At 40.9% G+C, this 19,257-nt stretch overlaps 1 protein-coding gene across 5 annotated transcripts in view; it reads left to right on the top strand.

The window, feature by feature from the left end:
• HMCN1 (hemicentin 1) overlaps positions 1–19,257 on the top strand; it is a 200,580-nt gene that overhangs the window by 23,130 nt on the left and 158,193 nt on the right. For 4 of the 5 annotated variants that reach the window (XM_068691241.1, XM_068691239.1, XM_068691242.1 and 1 more), the window contains exons 2-4: positions 5,905–5,975; positions 11,213–11,371; positions 11,709–11,831. In XM_068691241.1, the coding sequence (XP_068547342.1) occupies positions 5,905–5,975; positions 11,213–11,371; positions 11,709–11,831 (353 nt within the window). Of the gene's footprint in view, positions 1–5,352; positions 5,473–5,904; positions 5,976–11,212; positions 11,372–11,708; positions 11,832–19,257 lie in introns of those variants that run through there. The other variant, XM_068691240.1, reaches the window with a different exon arrangement.

The raw sequence follows: 19,257 nt of genomic DNA on the forward strand, positions 1-19,257 counted from the left end.
TTTTTTCCCCTAAGCTCTAGCCACAACTCTGTTCAGCCAGGCCAGTCTTCTTCTGCGCCGGCTTGTCTTTGCACATGTGGGGAGAGACCACTCCTGAGCCATAAAGATTTCCTTCTTGAGGAGTGCCCAGCCTTCCTGTACAATTCTGGGCCATGGAGGACTACTCTTTGACTCCATTGCAAAGATAGAGCTAAACAGGAATGATGTAGCCAAACATGCAGTAAAAGGCTGTCATAATTATATTGGTTATTAAAAATATCAGGTTGTTGTTGCTTGTGTGTGTGCTTGGCCCTCCTCCATGGGGTACTAGTTCTGAAGTTTATTTCCTGTTTGGAAGGTATCCACAGGTTTGGGGTTGTGTTTGCTTGTTTTGGATGCTTATTTACTTGTTTTTAATGCTGGATATATAAGAACAATGTCCCTGCTCAGAATTAGAAGAAGGAATTCTGTGGGTGAAAGTGTTCTGCAGGATTTGGCTTCTCTGCCGAAATCCATTTGGCTGCTAAGCACCAATTAGAGGTGGTGGTTGTGGTTTTTTCCTTCTAGAACAAACAAATTCAGTATTCTGAATGGATTAGAGGTAGGTAAATGGCTGCAATTTTTCTCTGCTAAATTCTAATGCCTCCAGCTCTCCAAACCAGCTATATAGAGCAGATGTCTTGCATGGTCAGGATTAAGGGAGAGCCAAATCTACGAACACCCTCAGCAATAATTATGAGCGACTGTGTGTCTGTGGGTCGTTTGTGGCTGTCCAAATGTGTTTGCTGTTTGGCATGTATATAAAGAAGCAGTCATTTGAGATGTGGCAGAAAGTCATGGAAGAGCATCAGAGCCTTTCAGAATGGCCAGTTCCTTGGCATTACTGGGGACCTCTCTGCTTATTTCCAAGGGAGAGAACTTTTATCAAATTTAACACAAAAACCCAGCATTGAGATTCGTAATATCTATCCAATGGACAGGTACTCAGTTTTATGCTGTTGCATTTTTTCGGTTGCTTAGATACAAGCTCCAATGCTGTACTGGTTGCATAGAGCTTGGTGATGTTGATTTAGAAAGTCCAGTCTTTGTTTAACAACATGCAACCGTTCCTTTAAAATGTTTCCTCTCCTGCGTTATCAGTTCTCTGTGTGATGTTAAGCCTTGGATCACCATGTCAATTTGAAAGAACTGTCATTTATGTTGTACTTTCCACACAAGAGAACTTAGTTACTGTCTAATGAAGGTAAGCTGTTTTGCTGTATCTGTATCAGGGTTTTCACCTTTCCCATAATCACTGCTGAAGGACCAGGGAGAGCTTTGTGGTAACAAGCAGTATGGAAAACCTCCATAACAAACTAGTCCTAAATGTTCCAATGTCAGCACCTAAACATGGATTTGCATTGCAACACCTGTATGTATGTATTATTCTGTTGTAGTTCAGCTATCAATCTGGTGAAGAACTAGTGAAGTAAATATAAATATATATGTATATGAATGTGTGTGTGTCGTTTTTTCTTGGCATGTTTGCAGGACCTAGTGTAAGTGTAAATATTCTGTATTTAGAGTTTCACATTTGTATGTATGCTCGATTTGAGGAATGCGTGACTTGTGTGCTTGATTTCTGCATGTAGCTGTTGAGACTTCAGGCAGTTTTGGATGTGGGTGAATGTGCAGTTAGATCTCTGAGTTGGCTATATGTGTGCTATTACTGATGCACAAAGGAACAGCATTGTGCTTTCACTGCTGCTCTCAGGGCACTAAAAAGTGTTCTGAATGCAGATATGTTTCTCTTTTTCTATAATATTGACTATTTTATGTAACTTGACTATACGTTTTTTTCATGTCTTATCTTAGTGTAATTCTACAAAGCATTTCCATATTGTTCGAGTGGAAGTCCTTATACAAGGTGAACCTGTACAGTGTGGGACGGTAGCTGCTAAATCCTCCAAATTCCTTCAGGAGCTCTGCCCACCCACTCTTGCTTCACAGGCAGCATCTTTTGAAGTGCCAGGAACAATTCCCCACTGTGGCCTGTCATTCTTTTACATCACTGTACTTTAGCAGTAGTGTCTTGATTGCATTGCCTCTCTGACCTGCCTCTGCTCGTTTGTTCCATGGAGCCATGTCTGGCCTGACAGCTGTAACGTGATTTAGACTTCAAGTTCCAGAGACCTTACTGTCTTGCTCCTTTGACAGTCTGTAAGAATTCTATGGCACTACATGAGAGGAGTTACCATTCTTTCTTCAAGTCCTTTTTGGAAGTCGTTCCTCTTTGGAGTGCGTTGAAGGCCCATCTTCATCTGCACTGGGGAAATGGTCCTGTTGGGTTGCAGCTGGGGAGTAGCAGAACAAGGGCAAGGAAAGCTCGGTGGAGGCTGGTTCAGCCCTTAGGGCATGCATGTCACGCACGCTCAATGGAGGCATGGTAGTGTTTGAAAACAGTTGGTGCTGTGTTTTTGGTACAGGCCAGTGGGCATTCAGGTAGTGAGAGCCAGTCACAGCACCTGTTATACCTAGAGCGGTGGTCCCATAAGTTACGTGTGGGGGGCACTGAATAACCTCCCCGTAACTGTGCCATCAGATCGTGAGGGCAGTGAGGTGACACCAGTCTGGAGATGGTTGGTGTTGCCTTTTCAAACGCCTTCTGGGCCTGTGACTGTTTGGTCTTGTATTGGCCTGTGGCTGCCGGCCTGCCTAGAGTACTTTACTGCAGCCGGAGGTATCTTGACGTCCCTCTTAACAGCTAGTGCTGGGAGGCTCGGTTGCGGTCTTGCTCTGGGGCTCTGTCACTTGTGTTGCTGCTGTTCCTCCCTCAGAGGAGTCCAGCATCTCTCCAGGAATGAAGGAGCCCATTCACTTGTGCCTGGGGTCTTGCTTGCCCCCACTGCAGAGCTGCTCGGGGATATCTGTGCTCTGTCCAGCTCTCAAGAGCGTCTCGGGTCTTTCCTGACAAAGCTCCTTGCTCGACGTTGCCTAGCCTGGGTTCCCTTCCTGACCTCCTGTCCTGAGGTCCCGTTCTGAGCTCGGAGCTAGGTGCCATCCCAAAGATCTGCTCTTTGCTGAGAGCAGACCAGAGGGCAGCCAGTGCCTTGCAGTGATCCTGCGGCATGTGCTGACTAGGGCCCCGCTTGGCGTCTGCATGCTGCTGGAGTGAGCCCTGGCTGCCTGCAGAGCAAGAGGCAACGTTCTCCTCCCATCTAAGCTGGATGGGCTGTTTTAACTTAGCTGAAGTAACGTTACTTTTCAGATCTTTATTTTATAGGGAAAGAAAGCCTTTCCAAAGGATTTACTGCTCTAGAATTGAAAAATGTAATCCCTAGACTGCTGGGGCATAATGGAGCTTGTGGTTTTACTACATGTATAAAACCCACTCAGTTCTGTGCTTCAGAACAATGGCTGGCAGGGGACAGAAGCTAAGCAAAACACTTCAGAGATAGCTTTAGTACAGGCATATGCCTGTAATGTGGTACCAGGCTGAGTAGCAGCAGGAGGAGCTTGTGTGAAGGGGTGTAGCTGATTAACTGTTATGGGGCCGAGCAAATTCGGGGTACTGAACTATCACAGTTGCGGATTCACCAGCAACATAGCATGCCCTCACTCTAGTTGCGTTCAAGGAGAACTATCATGGCTAGGAACAATGCAGTGAAGTGCACTTTATTACAGCTGCAGCTACAGAGGTTCTTTGGATTGCCAGCAATAAATTCACTGTCTGCAAAAGCAGGCTGGCATGCATGAAATACACAGGTACATAGCCTGGCTATTAACCCGTTAAAAGGCACAAAGACTCTATAGAGATTTCTAAGTTTCTGCAGAAACGCCTGGTATAACCAAGTGTTCAAATCTTACCCCATCGTGTCCCAATGTGGGGGAAGAGAGGCTCAGCCCATTGAATGATCCCAGAAGTCACAACAATGTCTTCCCCAACATCTCCTCTCTCTTATAAGCCAGCTTATATTGTTCTCTATCTTTTAGGTGGAGCTTGAGTGACTCTAGTCGCATATATCTTGCTTATGATTGGTAAAAAGTTTTCTCGCTTTCATTTAAAGGTACAGGCTCCGAGACATTCAGAGCGCATGCACAGTGAGGGGTGGTTGCACCTGGAGTCGAGTGGCTTTTGGGATGGAGGTGTGTTTTGGTATTATAATGATATTATAATGAACAAAATTCACGAGAGCACAGCATCTTGTCAAAACTATGACAGGCCATTGTCTCAGGGTAGCAAATGTGCAGCCTACCAATCCCAGTGTGCACAAGAACAATTGATTCCCCCTCTTGTCACAGAGCCTAGCCGCGGTGTCTCCACTCCGCTCTACGCTCCATGCTGTTCCTTAGTCAGCACACTAGGTGCCCCCAGTGGTGGTGACATCTAAGGTTAGGGACCTGGGAATGATTAGGTAGTGCAGCTACACTCCACCCTGTAAGCTTCTTCAGTGCTTTACATTTTCTTTAAAATGTCAATACTCGTTTAATTTTCCTAGTCACTTTAGGCAATAACTTCAGAGCTCTGTGCCTGAGTTCTTGGAACGGCTCTTCTGGTGGTAGCGTAGCATTTTGACTCGGGTAATAAGTAACACTCACAGAGAAATGGCTCGAATCAAGGCCATACAACAAACCCTCAAGACACTTTAATATTCTAGGAGAGCTTTTCTGTGATCTAATGAGTGACTTTTAACCAAATTTAAAGCCTACATTCAGCTAAGGCATGCATAAATACAGCCCCTCAAGCAAACTTAAGTGTGATTGTAGTCGACTTTAGGGATGGCTGTTGTTGAAACTCCAGTGAAATAAAACTTTGGACTGTTCAAAAAAGACAAATGTCTAGATTACATGGATGATAAGTACATGTTAATGTTTATAGAGCTTGGAAAGCACTGCATGGTCTGCTGAGGCAGCACTTCTATGCAAGCTGCAGCTGAATTAAATTGGCACCATGGCAGTCTCATGCTTTTCTTTCATCCTGACTGCGTAATCGTATCCCGCTTTGTGTGCTGGTACTCAGCTGATCTCTTTATGAGGTGGCTTGGGGCACTAAGCTAGTGGAAATCAGTTTTTGTCTCTTGCCGATGTGCTTACTTATTTGTGCTTGGCTCAGTGCCGTGAACCAGCTTGCCGAGCTAGATGAGTGCCCTGCCCCGTCTCTGTGCTGGGAGCAGCAGGAATGCGAGCCTGGGGCAGGCAGTGCATGGACTGTGGGGGTGCCAAGTTAGATTGAGGTAAACTGTCTGGAAATAGCAGCCTCAGGAAAACAGCTGCCTACAATCACATTTGATACCAATTAGGAAGGCAATTGTTGAGCAGCAGAGGGAGGCTAGTGGTGCAGCTAGTGTGCTTGTGGAGCTCTCAGACACGTGCTGCTGTTCTGTGCCGACCGGGCTGGCTTCATTTGGATGGTGCCGTGCCATTGCTCAGCATACAATGACATGGCAAACACCATGAGTAAAGCTGATGCTTTCAGAGTTCTTAATGGCAACTGCTGCTGGGTAGTTTTTTCAGGTAGCCTCTCCTTCGTGTTTTTCAGAAAGAGTTGTATAGATAAAATACACGATTTTCTGGTGCTGCCACCTTTGTTTTGTGGGGTTTTGTTCCCTTGTGTTTCCTGAGAGCAGTGAAATGATGGGTCAAAAATAAATGTATGTGAGAGAAACAACACAGCACATCATACGTACCTATAAATCCTTAAGACACTTACAAGTCAGCAATGCTGGAATGATGGTAGCATTTCTAGGTTTGGAATTACAAATTGCAGTGTGGGATATATCTTTATCAAGTCCTTCGTTTCTGCTGTTAAATATTCTTTCTTTTCTTATTGTCAAATTTTATCAATTTGAAAAAACATTAACTCTTAAGCTGAAATTCTTTTGATAGCTTTCTGTCTTCTTCATGTTATGTTTTCCTTTTTTTTATTATTTTTATTTTTTATCCCAGAAATTGGTCCAGTGACGATAACCACAGATCCCAAGAAATTTCAGTTTGAACTCAGGGAGCTTTATGTTCAGGTGAGTAACATGTTTGTTCTCTGTGTGGTTTTAGCACCAGGCCCTGTTCCCTCCTTCTAATCTTTCCTCTCATTAGTGTTTCTGCTGTAATGCTTCATCTGGAGGTAGGCTGTCTATCTTGGTCATTTTACCTGCACTATCATCTGCCTGTTCTCTGGTCATCTTAATTTATGATTATAATTTACTTTGTGATTACAATTTACTTTGTCTTAGTTTCCATTGTTGTCGTGGTTCCACTCGAGTGGGCAGCCGAGCTCCACCACAGCCGCTCTCTCACTCCCCCTCCTCAAAGAGGAATGGGGAGAAAATATGTGAAAAGGGCTCAAGGATTGAGATAAGGACGAGAAAATCATGCAATAATTAGTGTAACGGGCAAACCAGACTCAGCATAAGAAGACAGATAGTAAGATTTATTGCTCATTACTAACAAGCTAGAGAAGTGAGAAACAAAGGAAAGAAACCAAAAGCACCTCCCCCCCCATCCACCCTCTTCCACCTCCTCCCCCCGAGCGGCGCAGGGGAACAGGGGAATGGGGGTTATGGTCAGTCTACAGCACTTCTCTGCCGCTCCTTCTCGGTCACTCTCGTCCCCTGTGCTGTGGGGTCCCACCCACGGGATGCAGTCCTTGATGAACTGATCCGGCGTGGGCTTCCCACAGTCAGCAGCTCTTCCAGAACTGCTCCAGATATGGGTCCGTACCACGGGGTCCATCCCTCAGGAGAAAACTGCTCCAACCTGGCTCCCCTATGGGCAGCAGCTCCTGCCAGATCACCTGCTCCTGCGTGGTCTCCTCTCCATGGGCTACAGGTCCGGCGCGGAATCTACTCCAGCAGGGGTCTTCCACAGGTGGCAGCCTCCATCGGTGCAGGGCCACCTGCTCCACCGTGGTCTCCTCCACGGGCTGCAGCGTGGAACCCTGCTCCACCGTGGTACTCCATGGGCTGCAGGGGGACAACCTGCTTCACCATGGTCCTCTCCACAGGCCGCAGGGGACTTCTGCTCTGGTGCCTGGAGCGCCTCTCCCCCTCCTTCTACACTGACCTTGGCACCTGCAAGGCTGTTTCTCACTCCCTTGACTCTCCCGGCTGCTGCATGGCGCAGCGTTTTTTCCCTGTCTTAAATATGCTCTCACAGAGGCGCAAAACAACATCGCTTATTGGCTCAGATCTGGAAAACAATGGGGCCCTTCCCAAAAATGGGGCGGCTTCTAGATCTTTCTGACAGAAACCACCCCTATGGCCCCCTGCTACCAAAACCTTGCCACGTCAACCCACTACAATTGTATACAGAGACTTGGTTAATTGATTAGTAATACAAGAAAGACTAGTTACTTAATGCAGTATTTATTTTACATTTTATTAGTCCTGCCACTTGTTCACAGATGCTTTTATGAACTGTTTTGCTGTTTTCTGGAAGTTATTTCCTTAGTTCCAATTAGCGAACTAATTCATGTGCAGGACTCTTAAGACCCATCAGATGTGACATATGCGCTTCCTCTGCTGCCCTGTGTTAACCAGCACCTCCTGATTCAAAAGCAACAACAGGTTTGATTAGGTTTTCTGGTCTTATCCAAGCTTTGTGAATTGCTTCCCCAGCCATGCTTTTGAGATGAGCAGTGTTGTTTTTTGTTTGTTTGTTTGTTTTTTGAGCCAGTATACCAGTATGTTTCCCTTGGTGGAGTTTCTTTGGTATGAGAATGAACTGCAATAGAGACCTGGATCAGGTGCTGGAAGGAAAGAGAGGTATAGGAGTGGAGTTACCTTTACTGAAAGATCCTACTCTCTTACCTTCTTCAATCAAGCAAAATGCATCTGTTTCGGGAAGAGCCTTGCCTGAGTTAGTAGTGCTTGACATACTTCTGACTTGAAGAACAGTGTTTTAGAAATGGGCGTATGGTTTAATGCCTGTAATAAAAGGTTGTTTGGAAGTCGATGGTGCTAGTTGGGGTAGAGTGAGAGAATGAGTAGATTAAAATTTGGCAGAAAGGTTGAAATTCTGAGAAAACAGTAGTAAATTTATAAGGAGAGAGAAAATGCCAGTCGTTGTTGTGCTTTTCCCTTTTGTAGGGAAATTAAAAATCCTTCTAGTGTTTGTTTTTTGTTTTTGTAATAGCTATTCTGGAAAATAACTGTAACTGTTTTGAAAAAGTGTATGAATCAGATGAAGCTTTTGGGAATTTAAAACTCTTAATTTGCTAGCAAATTGTTTAAAAGTCACTGTCTAATGAATGTAAGATTTCTGTCTTTAATCTTGGTTGATTGCATATTTCATAATTTGAAGATGTGCCCATTCCACTGATTTAAGACATTAACTGATTTACTATTTTTCTTTACATTGATGAAGGACCAAAGTAAAAATTAAATAAGTGGTTAGGTCAGGACTGATAGGATATCTTGCAGTAGTTCTCCCAGAAAATGTGAACGTTTCCATGAAGTCCATTATGGGTATTTTTCCTAGAGAGGTGGTAAAAAGATGCAAGAATGAATAATGTGCAGAAAGGGAAAATTCTGAGATAGATGCATTTTGAAAAAGACTGTAGAACAGATTTTAGTGAACAAGGCTAAAATTAAGGTGAAGTTAAATTATTTTAGTCTTATGTATATATAAAACAAGCCAGTCTTCCTAGCACATCTGTGAAATTTGCCCTCCCCAGTTATCAGGACAAACCCAGCTCTTACTTTCCAACAAAATCCGTCTGGGTGCAGAACAATTCGAGTGTTTGGATGTGACGTTGGAAATAGGCTTGGAAGTTAACGTTGGCACTTGACAATAGTAAAGATCAGTGAAATGTATACAGACTAAAGAAAGTATGTCCTGTTCTTTTTATGTTTAAATTGATGAAGAAAGTACCCCTTTGACACTAGGTAAGCTGTTAGTATTTTGCACATGTTTTATCTGTCATTAACAGATAAACAGATGTGTGAATCGTTCTTAGGGGCAGCATGACAATAACTTGCATTCTTAGTGTCACTTCTTTTTTAAGAGGCAACCAGATTTTTTTGTGTATCCTCATACTAAATACAGTTTTTACAATGTTGTTGTTGTTGTTTTTTTTTAACGTATTTTTACAGTTTTTATCTCTTATTTGCATAAGCAATATAATGAAATATTGTCTATATAAAGTCTTTTAAAGCATAGGGAGTGCTGCATGATCCCCTGGTACAGGTGCCTATAAAGTTGCATGAGTGGTTAAGAAAAGGCCTTATTTGGGTGTTCCTGAAAATAAAAATGACAAATTACTTACCAAAATCAGTTGTCTTTAAGAGTTTTTGATAATTTTAGTATCTAATTTGAAAGGTGTTATCTTTTTATAAGTGAACACAATGCCATTTAAATAAATAGTTATATCAATATTAAATTCAGACCCAAGAAAGAGAATAATACAGATGAGCTGAGCTAACAACCCAAATATCTGTGTGCATGTCCAAATTGAGAGGAAAATAAAACTTTCTGAGCTGTAGTTGTCACCCCTGTTCTTTTCCAGAAAACTTCGCAAGGCAATTGTAATCATATTTAATTGGAATTTGGAAAGAAAAGCAGGAAATGTTGAAAGGAAAACTGTTGGTAATAAAACTGATATATTTTGGTTTACTAGTTCTGCCTAGCTGCCTTTTGAGTAAACATCTCTTCTACATTATAAAAATGACACGTTCATGCTTATTGTCAGAACAACCATTTAGCTTGATGGTGTTTCTCCTATCAGCAGATGCTGCCACATAAAACACTTAAAATATTATGTGAAACAGTAATCTAGTAGACCAAAAGTGGGATAGAGAGTTTACAGCCACCTTCTCAGTACCTGAGAAATTAGATATTATCTTGATTTTGCCTACAAATTAAAGCTTAATGCAGGAAAGTCTTTTGCTGAAGATGACATTTGCTTTGCAAGAGGAGGAAGAAAATCATTTGGGTGAAAAATCCTGTGCTTTGTCCCATAGGATTGTATAAGCATTGCCTAAATGAAGCTCTCCAAAAACGTTTTTAGCACATCAGAATTATCTCCTGACTTTCAGGCATTCTGGAGTTTGCCACTTGTTTCTCCCATTAAAGTAAGGCTACATTTAGAAAGGACCAAAATACAAAAAAGAAACATGACCAAGTACCTATTCTTTAACATAAATGAGAAGTTTGGAGATATTTTGTTTTTAAATCAGGTCAGAGATGCTGATAGATTAAGAATTGTTACTGATGTGAACATTTTGTTGGGGTGAGCTGAAATTCTTAAAGTCTGGGGAGTGTGGGAGGCAGATTTTTCTTTTTATCCCCCTCCCCTGCCATGTGAACTTCTAATCTCAAAGCATAATTTCTGATTGCATCTAAGAACTAAAAACTGATGCAACAATTGTGTTATCTTTTTTTCTTCTTCCTTCCCAGCCTATGAAGTTTTGTGTGTAAAATGTGTGAAGTCATGATGATTATAGAAACACAAGAATGACTTCTGTATTTAATTTTGAAAGCAAGAGATCTGTTGCTGTGTGCAGGGCTGGGTTTTATAGTTTGTGTTCAGCTGTTTGGAAAGTTCTGTCTTCCATAAGTCAAGTTAACTTTTACGTAAGTGAAAGTGAACTTTTATTTAAATAGTATTTTTCTCTAACTCTTGATTTCTGAAAGGGTCAATTTCTCTTCCCATAAAGTTAAATACAGTCATACTTGGAAGTGTATTGTTTAAATCCATGGTCTGAAAAATCTCCAGCTGTGCAGCTGTCTACGCAGCAGTGCAGGTCACTGGGAACATCACCTGCTGAGCACTGGCACTGCCCGCCCCACAGTGTCTAGGTCAAGTTCCTGCTGTCCTGGTGTTGGAGTGTCCTCCTGGAGAGCAGCGCTGCTGGGCTGAGGTCACTTCGCATCTGCGCCTCTAACTGTGACCTCCTGGGGCTGCTGCTCACTACTGGAGCCATTAACTTGCCAGTCAGTAAGGGAGCGTGTGAGTATAGGAAATGGAGCTGTCGCAGGAGCTGGGTGCTCCCAGAAGAGATAAAAGACACCAGCCATTTTCAGTGCTAACTGCAATTTCCTCCTTTGACTTTATTTTCCCTAAGGAATTATTGTCATTGCTGCTTGTCTGAGTTTGTGACTACACTCTGCAGAAACTGTACAGTGCTTTGGAAAAAAAAAAAAAGTGAATAAATTATTAGAAGCTGAGAAAGTATCTGCCTTGAATGTTTGAAAAGAAAAATATATTTTTTAGTATGTCCTTTATCTTATAATTTCTTTTTCTTCTAATTGTGAACAGGGTGGTGGAGACTGTCCAGAGATGAGCATTGGGGCAATTAAGATTGCTCTAGAAATTTCTCTTCCTGGTTCTTTCATCTATGTATTTACTGATGCACGATCCAAAGATTACAGACTTGCACATGAAGTACTTCAGCTCATTCAACAGAAACAATCACAGGTATAGAAGGGATTTACGTTCTGAGCTGGTATATGGTCAGCATTCCAGTTATGTGGATGTCCTTATATTGTTCTGAAATGAGTGTTCGGTGAAGTCTAAGTGTTGATAGAAGAGTGTGACTTATAAAGTTATTCTTGTTTGTTTCTTTCTGCGTTGTTGTTTTCATCAGCAATGAATACAGTATGTCTGTCCTCATATGCAAAGCGATATGAACCCTTGCTGAGCGATACAGTTCTTTTCTTGTCAGGCCTACATACTAGCTGTAAAATGTTTTCCTACAAAAGCTTTCACTATGTCCAATGTGACTTAGATTTGATTTTTTTTTTTTTTAATACAGGTAGTATTTGTGCTAACTGGAGACTGTGATGACAGGGATCATATTGGTTACAAAGTCTATGAAGAAATTGCCTCAACGAGCTCTGGTCAAGTTTTTCACTTGGACAAAAAGCAAGTTAATGAGGTAAATTTGCCCAAATTCTGCTATATAGTACAAGGCAGGGGTTTATTCTCTAAGTCTTTAAATGACCTGATTGTGGGCTAGTGTGATTGAGGAGAAAATCTAAATGTTCTCAAATTTGTATATAGATTTTGTTCTATCTTTCCATCTGCTATATCAGGATTTGATTCTATGAATTTTATTTATATTAGGGAAGTCTGAACTACCATATGTCTTTGTTGGAAAGCTTCCAGGAGGAGAGCCTTTAATATAAAGGGACAGTTCTGTGCTTTGTGAGTGTCAAATCAGTGGCTTTATTCCTCTCTGAATGCAAGTGCAATATCAGCTTTAAATGAACACTTTGTTAGCAAGCAAAGGATGACTAATAAGCCAGGATATAAGGTTATGGACAGGTAAGCTAGCAGGCTTCCATTGTTCACAAAGCAACTGTGATAATTTTTAATTGAGGTTGTTTTTTCAACAGTTTTGACGCTTTTGCTGTCAAATGGTAGTTTTGAGTCATGGTGAAATGCTTTGTTGTAATTGTTGACTCACAGCCCTGAATGAATATTTTCTTTGAAAATTCCAGTGATTCTTAGACAGAAATGAAATTTCAGTAGTGCATGAGAAAATAATTTGGAGAGAGATGAAATCACACATTAGTTATCTGGGGAGCTGCAGTTGTTTATACATGTTGTAAATGTTTTCTTTTGACTTCTTGGTATAGGCCATAACTGGATGAGGTTTTTAAATAAAACTTTAGTTTCAGTTTTTTCCTTTTCTTTTTCTTTCTAAAACTTTGACAGTGACAAATGTTGAACATGCATTGCAGCTCTCTTCTGCTGTTGGTTAGTGAGATTGATATTCTTACCGGGAATGTAATAAGGTACTGGCAATAATGTGGAAGTGATCAAAAGGAAGAACTTCCCCGAAGGGTTTATCCTCCCAGAATTAGGTTAAAAGTTAGAGGAAAAGAAATTGACAGTTAGGACTATGCAGTTTCTGATCTGCATTTTGCATTTTTTTTGTGTAAGAAGGGTAAAACTTCTGTCTGTGAGACTCCATAAAATCCATTTATACTGAAATAGTCATGATACTGCCAATGGGAAATACTCTTTGTCAGGTCTGCAGATTGAGGATAAAGTATTTTTGTTTTATTTTGCTTCTGGTTTTGGGAGGTAAGTGAGCAGAAGTGACTTGTATGTATTAGGCAGTAACATATTGTTAAGAAGAGCTGACATACACTGTTCTGTTGGCTGTCTGCTTCTGCTTTCTGAACTTAGCACTTTTCCATCTCGAAGAATACCAGCTTCTGTTTGAACTGTTGGTCTGTCTGTGAATTTTGAGTAAGGTTTCAAGCTGGGAGTTTCAGTAGCCATTTCTACCTCTTTCCTGCTTCGTCTCAGAATTTTCTTTGGGCAAAGAATGGGGCTTCTCATCTCTGGGGTAGACAACCCACAGCCTGTACAAGAGCCAGAGGGTGATACCGACAAGTGATTATATCATTAGGTGCTATTCTTGCAGGTTGTGGTTGTGTTTTTTTGGGGTGGGGGTGTGGTGGTGGAAGAATGAATTGCATTATATAATTACACCTCCTTTCAGTGATCATAGGCTGCAAATGGTCCCCTTGGTAAAACTCTAAAACACTTTTGGAAGTCCTACATGGTAACTGCTGAACAAATTGCATTTTAAAAGAAAACAAAAACAAAAAGCCACAACACCTTAGTGAGCTTACATACAGCTACTCCTGGGATAGGGGACTGTGAAAATGAGCTTACCAAAAGTCTGCAGTCTCAAATAAAACCTTTGCTGCAGATGTTGGTTCTGGATCAGAAATACTACTTTTCGAGGAACATATGCCCTACTGTGTGGATGCAAATGAATAGGAGTTGTAGTAGTAATCTGCATTAGCTGTTAATGGTATATATTTCAGATTCATCAGACACAGAACTCTTTCTCCTTTTTATCTGAGTAGTCAATGATGTGTGAAGAATGCAGTTTATAAATGTTAAAGCACAGTCACTGTTTTGGGCCTAGAGACGACTAATGCTGAATTGTAGACCAGGAAAGAACCAAGACTGTGAATACCCTGCCAAACCGATGTCTTGTTTTCTTCAACATTTTTGAGTATTCTACCTCCCCCCCCCCCCCCAAATAAACAAAGCTATTTTTAGTGTATAAAGTTTCAAACCATTGCTCTCATCCTTGCCCTTTGTGCTTTAAGTTCAGAATGAACAGAATTAAGCAATATTATAACTAGCTACAAGGAAACACAACAAAACAGTACTTGACACTTTTCCAATGCTTGTGTTGTCAAGAGAAAGCTTTTTGCCTTTTTTCCACCTCTGCAAAAAATATTTTTATGATAATGCTACAGTTAACTTGGTCACAATTATTGTCAGTTGGCCAAGTTGCGTTGGCTTCAGGCCAGAAAAGTGTGAAATAAGAGAGCTAAGTGGAGCTATTCATGTATTTGCTGAATGAAGATCTTCAAAACATGATCTTCTTCTCCCACTGGTAGAAGAAATTGGAAAGGCTTATGTGCATGGATAAATAAGAATATTCTCAATGTCCAAAATACAAGTTGTGGTTTTATTACCTAAACCTCCTTCTAGATTTCTTGTAGGTGTGGGTTAGGTCTACCATCGTCTGCAGAGGTAACTCTATCCAAGAAAGAAAACATTACAGGTTTCAAATAGTATGAGTCCACCTAAGTTTTTATCATATTTGGTAAAACCTGATGGGTTATATGGTTCCAGGTCTGTCAGAGCGTAAAAGTATTTCATGATTCTTAAAAGGGAAAGATTTACTGTTCAAATTTTGGTTTTGAAGTTCTACTTTTATTAACGATTTGTGAATGTGATTGCGCTTACCTACAGATTCATTAAGCAGTCTTCAGTTTGAAGTTTTCCAGCTGGTTCCTAGTCTTCAGAGATTTATCTCAGTGAGTCAATTTGAAAGTGAAGTTTCTTCTAGATGAAAGAACCATAGCTTTCTTGTTTTTGCCTCTGTCTTAGGAAGGTGGTTACGCTTGTCTTATCAAAGCATTTAAGTTCTGATCTTGAAAGGTGTTTCAGTAGTCTAAGGTTTCCTTGGCTGCAGTAAAGTTCCATGGCTGCAAATTAAGGTCAGAGCCTACAAAATCAGTAATTGCTCCAAATTAAATGCATTGAATATCCTCATTAAACAAGGGTTAGACTCTCCCTTTACAACAGATTGCATATTTTATACCCACATCCAATTTTATTAGTATCTTCCCAGAAAATACTAAATTTGACATGAGCTGAAGTTATGTTTCACCCCACTTACAGAACTCTGTTATGAGGGGAATAAGTAAGTAAACTTCTAGAAATGACTGATGCCAAAGGTTTGTACTGATGCCACAACTGGCAGTAAGATGAACAGTGACAATTAGCAGAATGTGAATTTGGTACAGCTTAAAAATTGTGGAGAATAATTAGTCATCAGTGGTTTAGATCATGCCTCCAGGTTGTTTTGATTTGTTTGTGGTAAACATGAGTCATTACTGGGTCTGATGAATGTGTGCAGTCGGTATGGCTAAAGGCAGGAGTTCACAAGAATGCGAGCTAGCAGAGTTCTTTATTTCTTTTAGGGTTGAAACGCTTGATTTTTTTCTTACCTTACTGTTACCTGAGTTCTAAATATTCTGCTCCTACCTGCTATAAGAAGGGAAAATTTTCCTGGACTGCTTAAAAATACAGCTTTCCTAATGATTTTTAAAATAAGTAGAAGTGGATGTTTCATATGCAGGCTTTAGAACATTGATGGGAGGAGAACTGAAAGTGACTGTGAAGGTGGCTAGAGACATTGTGTTGACTTTGGTGTAGAAGAGGGTGTTACTGAGTGACTGGAGAGGGAAATGGGACTTCATTTAAAAATAAAAATAAAAAGGTTGGAATTCGAGTGCGTAAACATAAGCGATGATGTGAGTGAGAGGAACTAAGAAGGGAGCTGAGGACAGAGATTGGACAAGCAGTAACAGAACATGTTAAAAGAAGTGGTACAAAAGGATTCATGTTTGCAGGCAGAAGGCGAATGTCTGTAGGTTCACACGGATCTGGCATGGAGCCCAGTATTCTTCACAGCGATGAATTCTTTGCTCCAAACAGAAGTCTCAAACCTGCTGGAAAGCATCCTACTTCTCTTGGCTGCTAGTCCTCACTGAGGACAGCTACTCTGAGTTACACCTACATGGTCTGGGTCAGTATTAAAGGTCTGCAGCACGGATGAACACCAGGTGTATGTTTAGATGTCGCTGCATGAGGAAATCATTTTAAGTTTTGTTTCATTTTGCTAAAAATATAAAAGGCCCCTTCAGCATTTTACAAGAATAACACGAAGGCCATGAAGTCAAAGCACAAAACTGCAGCATATTGTTAATGTCACTTGCTTAGCCCTGTTTCTTATTGCCTTCTTGCTCCCTCCTTCCCTCCCTAGCAGTCAGCGTGCATTATCACAGAAAAAGTGATTGGTTTCATGGCTGAGGCAGCTGAATGCTGCCTGGGCGAGTATGCTTCTACTTTGGAGATATGGATTGTACAGTAAATGCCAAGCAAGAGAAGTAGTTACAGCTGTTCTTTCTCTGGTTTATGTGGAACTTGGATTCTCTGGAAGAAATAGACTCTGATCATGTATGTAAGGGCTGTCACAAAGCAACTGCAAAGAGGATGTTTTAAAGATAGTTGAAAGCAGGCAGACTTAATTCCCGTGTTTCCTAATTTTGAAGTGCTTGAGATCCAGTACTAACACATTTCTTTCAGTAATGTTTTTTGGTCTATATACTGTATACTTTTATGTACAAACTAGGACATATTTTCATAGTGTAGTTTTCACATGCAGTATCTTGGTCATATTTTTCTAGAATAGAATTACTAGAATATTTTCTCTTTGGATGAAAGTAAGAGCCTACATATAGTTAAGCAATGAAACAGTTAACTTCAAATCCTGTTGCTTTGACTGTTTGAGAAATATTCTTGAGACTAAGAATAAACAAATGGGAATAGAGACCATTCTCCATATATTTTCCAGGTTTCAGTATGCATTCCAAGAAATGACCTGACAGCAGGGCAGGTTGCAAGAGCAAATTCTCTGGAGAAGTGTTATAAATTTCTCTGTTTGCCCTTCCCCCTCTAATAATATTAATCGAGTCAGATTTTGGCAGAACAACAAAAGTTGCAGTTGTTTTGGGGGCTTTCTGTAAGTGTCCCAAAGGAAAAAAAGCTACTTCAAAACCAGTGTTACAGCAGTATTGCAAACCTTGTTGGAATGACAGGGTTGGGAAATGCATCTCTCAGAACTGCCTGTTGAACTTTGTGGGGAAAAAAGTTAACTTCACAAACAAGTTATTGCCAGACTGAAGACAGCTGGGTCATTCTCTTGGCTTCCATTTTCACTTTTGAACTTGAATTCTCAAAAACATTTGCTTAAAAACTGAGGTTAGGTTCTGCTCTGAATTTAAGCTACTCACAGTAGCTTCCAGTTCTGATGTATATTTGTGTTAAAAACAAAGGTGGTTTTGCGCTCTTTTTTTTTTTCTTTCTTTTTTTCTGTAATGTCAGTTGCACAACCAAAATGCATCATCCCAGGGAAAAGTTACTTTAAGGGCAAATTCTACCATAAGAGAATTGAAATGGCTTCATGGCCATCAGCCAGCCTGCATACAATTCATAAAGTGGAATTTTAGCTAATGTTTACTGTAGTATCAGAGTACTTCCTAAGCGTTGCTGTATCTTTTCCCATAACAGTTCTGAGAGATACAAAGGTATTGCTCTTCTTCTGGTAAAAGAGTACCAAAGGAATTAATGTGGTGTGGCTAATGTAACAGCTTGGCAGTTACACAAAGTAACTACACAAACTAAAATTAAAGGAATGAAGACAGAACCCGTGGCAACTTAGTGAATATAAAATATAGAGAAGGAACTAAAGGGTCTAAAGATTATACTTTATCTATATTTGTATAAGGTAATACGCTTCCATGTGCCTAATGTCAGACTACATTAGCATAATATGTGGTTGAGAGCCCATGCCTCATGTTTACTGTTTGTTGGATTTTCCTGAAACTCTCAAGCCAACACTACTTTACCGTGTATTCACAATAGGTTGAAATGTGCATGGCTGCTCTTCAGAAACACTGCTCACTTTGGTGACGCTACTGATTTTTGTTTCATAGACTTGGAAAGTGGAAGATACAAACTTTTTTGTTTTGCTTTTTTTATGATTTCATTTTATTTATTTTAAATGCTACAAATGTCAGAAGCTATAAAAGTAGGAGGTACTACTTTTAAAATCCTGGCAGTGATTTGTGTATTCATGTCCTCATCTGACTGCCTAGCTGTTAGAGTGAAAGAAGAAAGACCAAACTCCCATTAATGGTAACCTGGGTAGAGTTCAATCCCTAAACCATTACCACCTTTGGAAAATCCATGCTGAGTGGTCCCTGGCACCTTCTACTTTATGTGCCCAGAAAGGTGATGAAGGGATTACATTAGTGTCGTAATAGTAGTAGGCAAGCAGAACCAGAAGGTAAACGTTATTGTTCCATCAGATACTCAAATGGAAATCTAGTATCCTGGAAATTCATGTAACATATCTGAGATGAAACCAGTCTTCTTAATTTTGTATCCATCCCAGCTGGGTAAATTATCAAACTATAGCAGAATAGTCCTCAGGGTATCTGGAAAACTCTTACATAGTGGAAGAGGGTATGGTGCATCAGAAGGGAATGGCGTGACAGTTCGCGCAGGCAGGGCAGAGCATTCCCCCCCCCGGTCCATACGAACACTTCCTTTAACGGTGGTCTACAGCTAGCTCAGCTGCAATGGTCTCCACCAGGCACAGTGCACTCTCCAGGAAGTCTGTGCACACCCAGACCGACTGCCCGCTCAAAACTGGCAGTTCAGGTCTCTGGATGCAGGGAGTGCCTGAGCCTGTTGCTACCACCTGTGGGGGTCAAAGAGACTGTGTGTGTGAGGTGCGAGCAGGTGGACGACCTGGTCTGCCTCATGGCAGAACTCAAGAAGGAGGTCAATATTTGTTTTGATTAGATTTTTGTTTTGAAATAAACGGTTGCATGCTGCTGATAAATTTCCCACTGGAGAGCCTTCCCACTTGCCCCCCATAATTTTACAAGCTGTAACATAGTACTATAGTGGCTTGAAGCGAGCTGTGCTGTATAAAAGTGAGATCTTTTCTAAAGGGAATTAATAGGATGTAGTAGTCTAAGAGAAATAATGGGAGGGGAAAAAAAACACAGGCTCTTTGTTTTAAATCTGGATGGATATGTCTTTCAGTAAATTCTTTTGTTGAAGCTCCTTGCTATGGAGTTTTGGTGACTGCACTTTAAGACGTCCCCCTCTTTGGGTTGTTTTAAATCCAGATCCTTCAAAAATCTGTTTTTCAGCATGACTGCAGCAATAGCTAAGTCAAAGGC

Source organism: Anas acuta, chromosome 8 (assembly GCF_963932015.1).
Source record: "Anas acuta chromosome 8, bAnaAcu1.1, whole genome shotgun sequence".
NCBI lineage: Eukaryota > Metazoa > Chordata > Aves > Anseriformes > Anatidae > Anas > Anas acuta.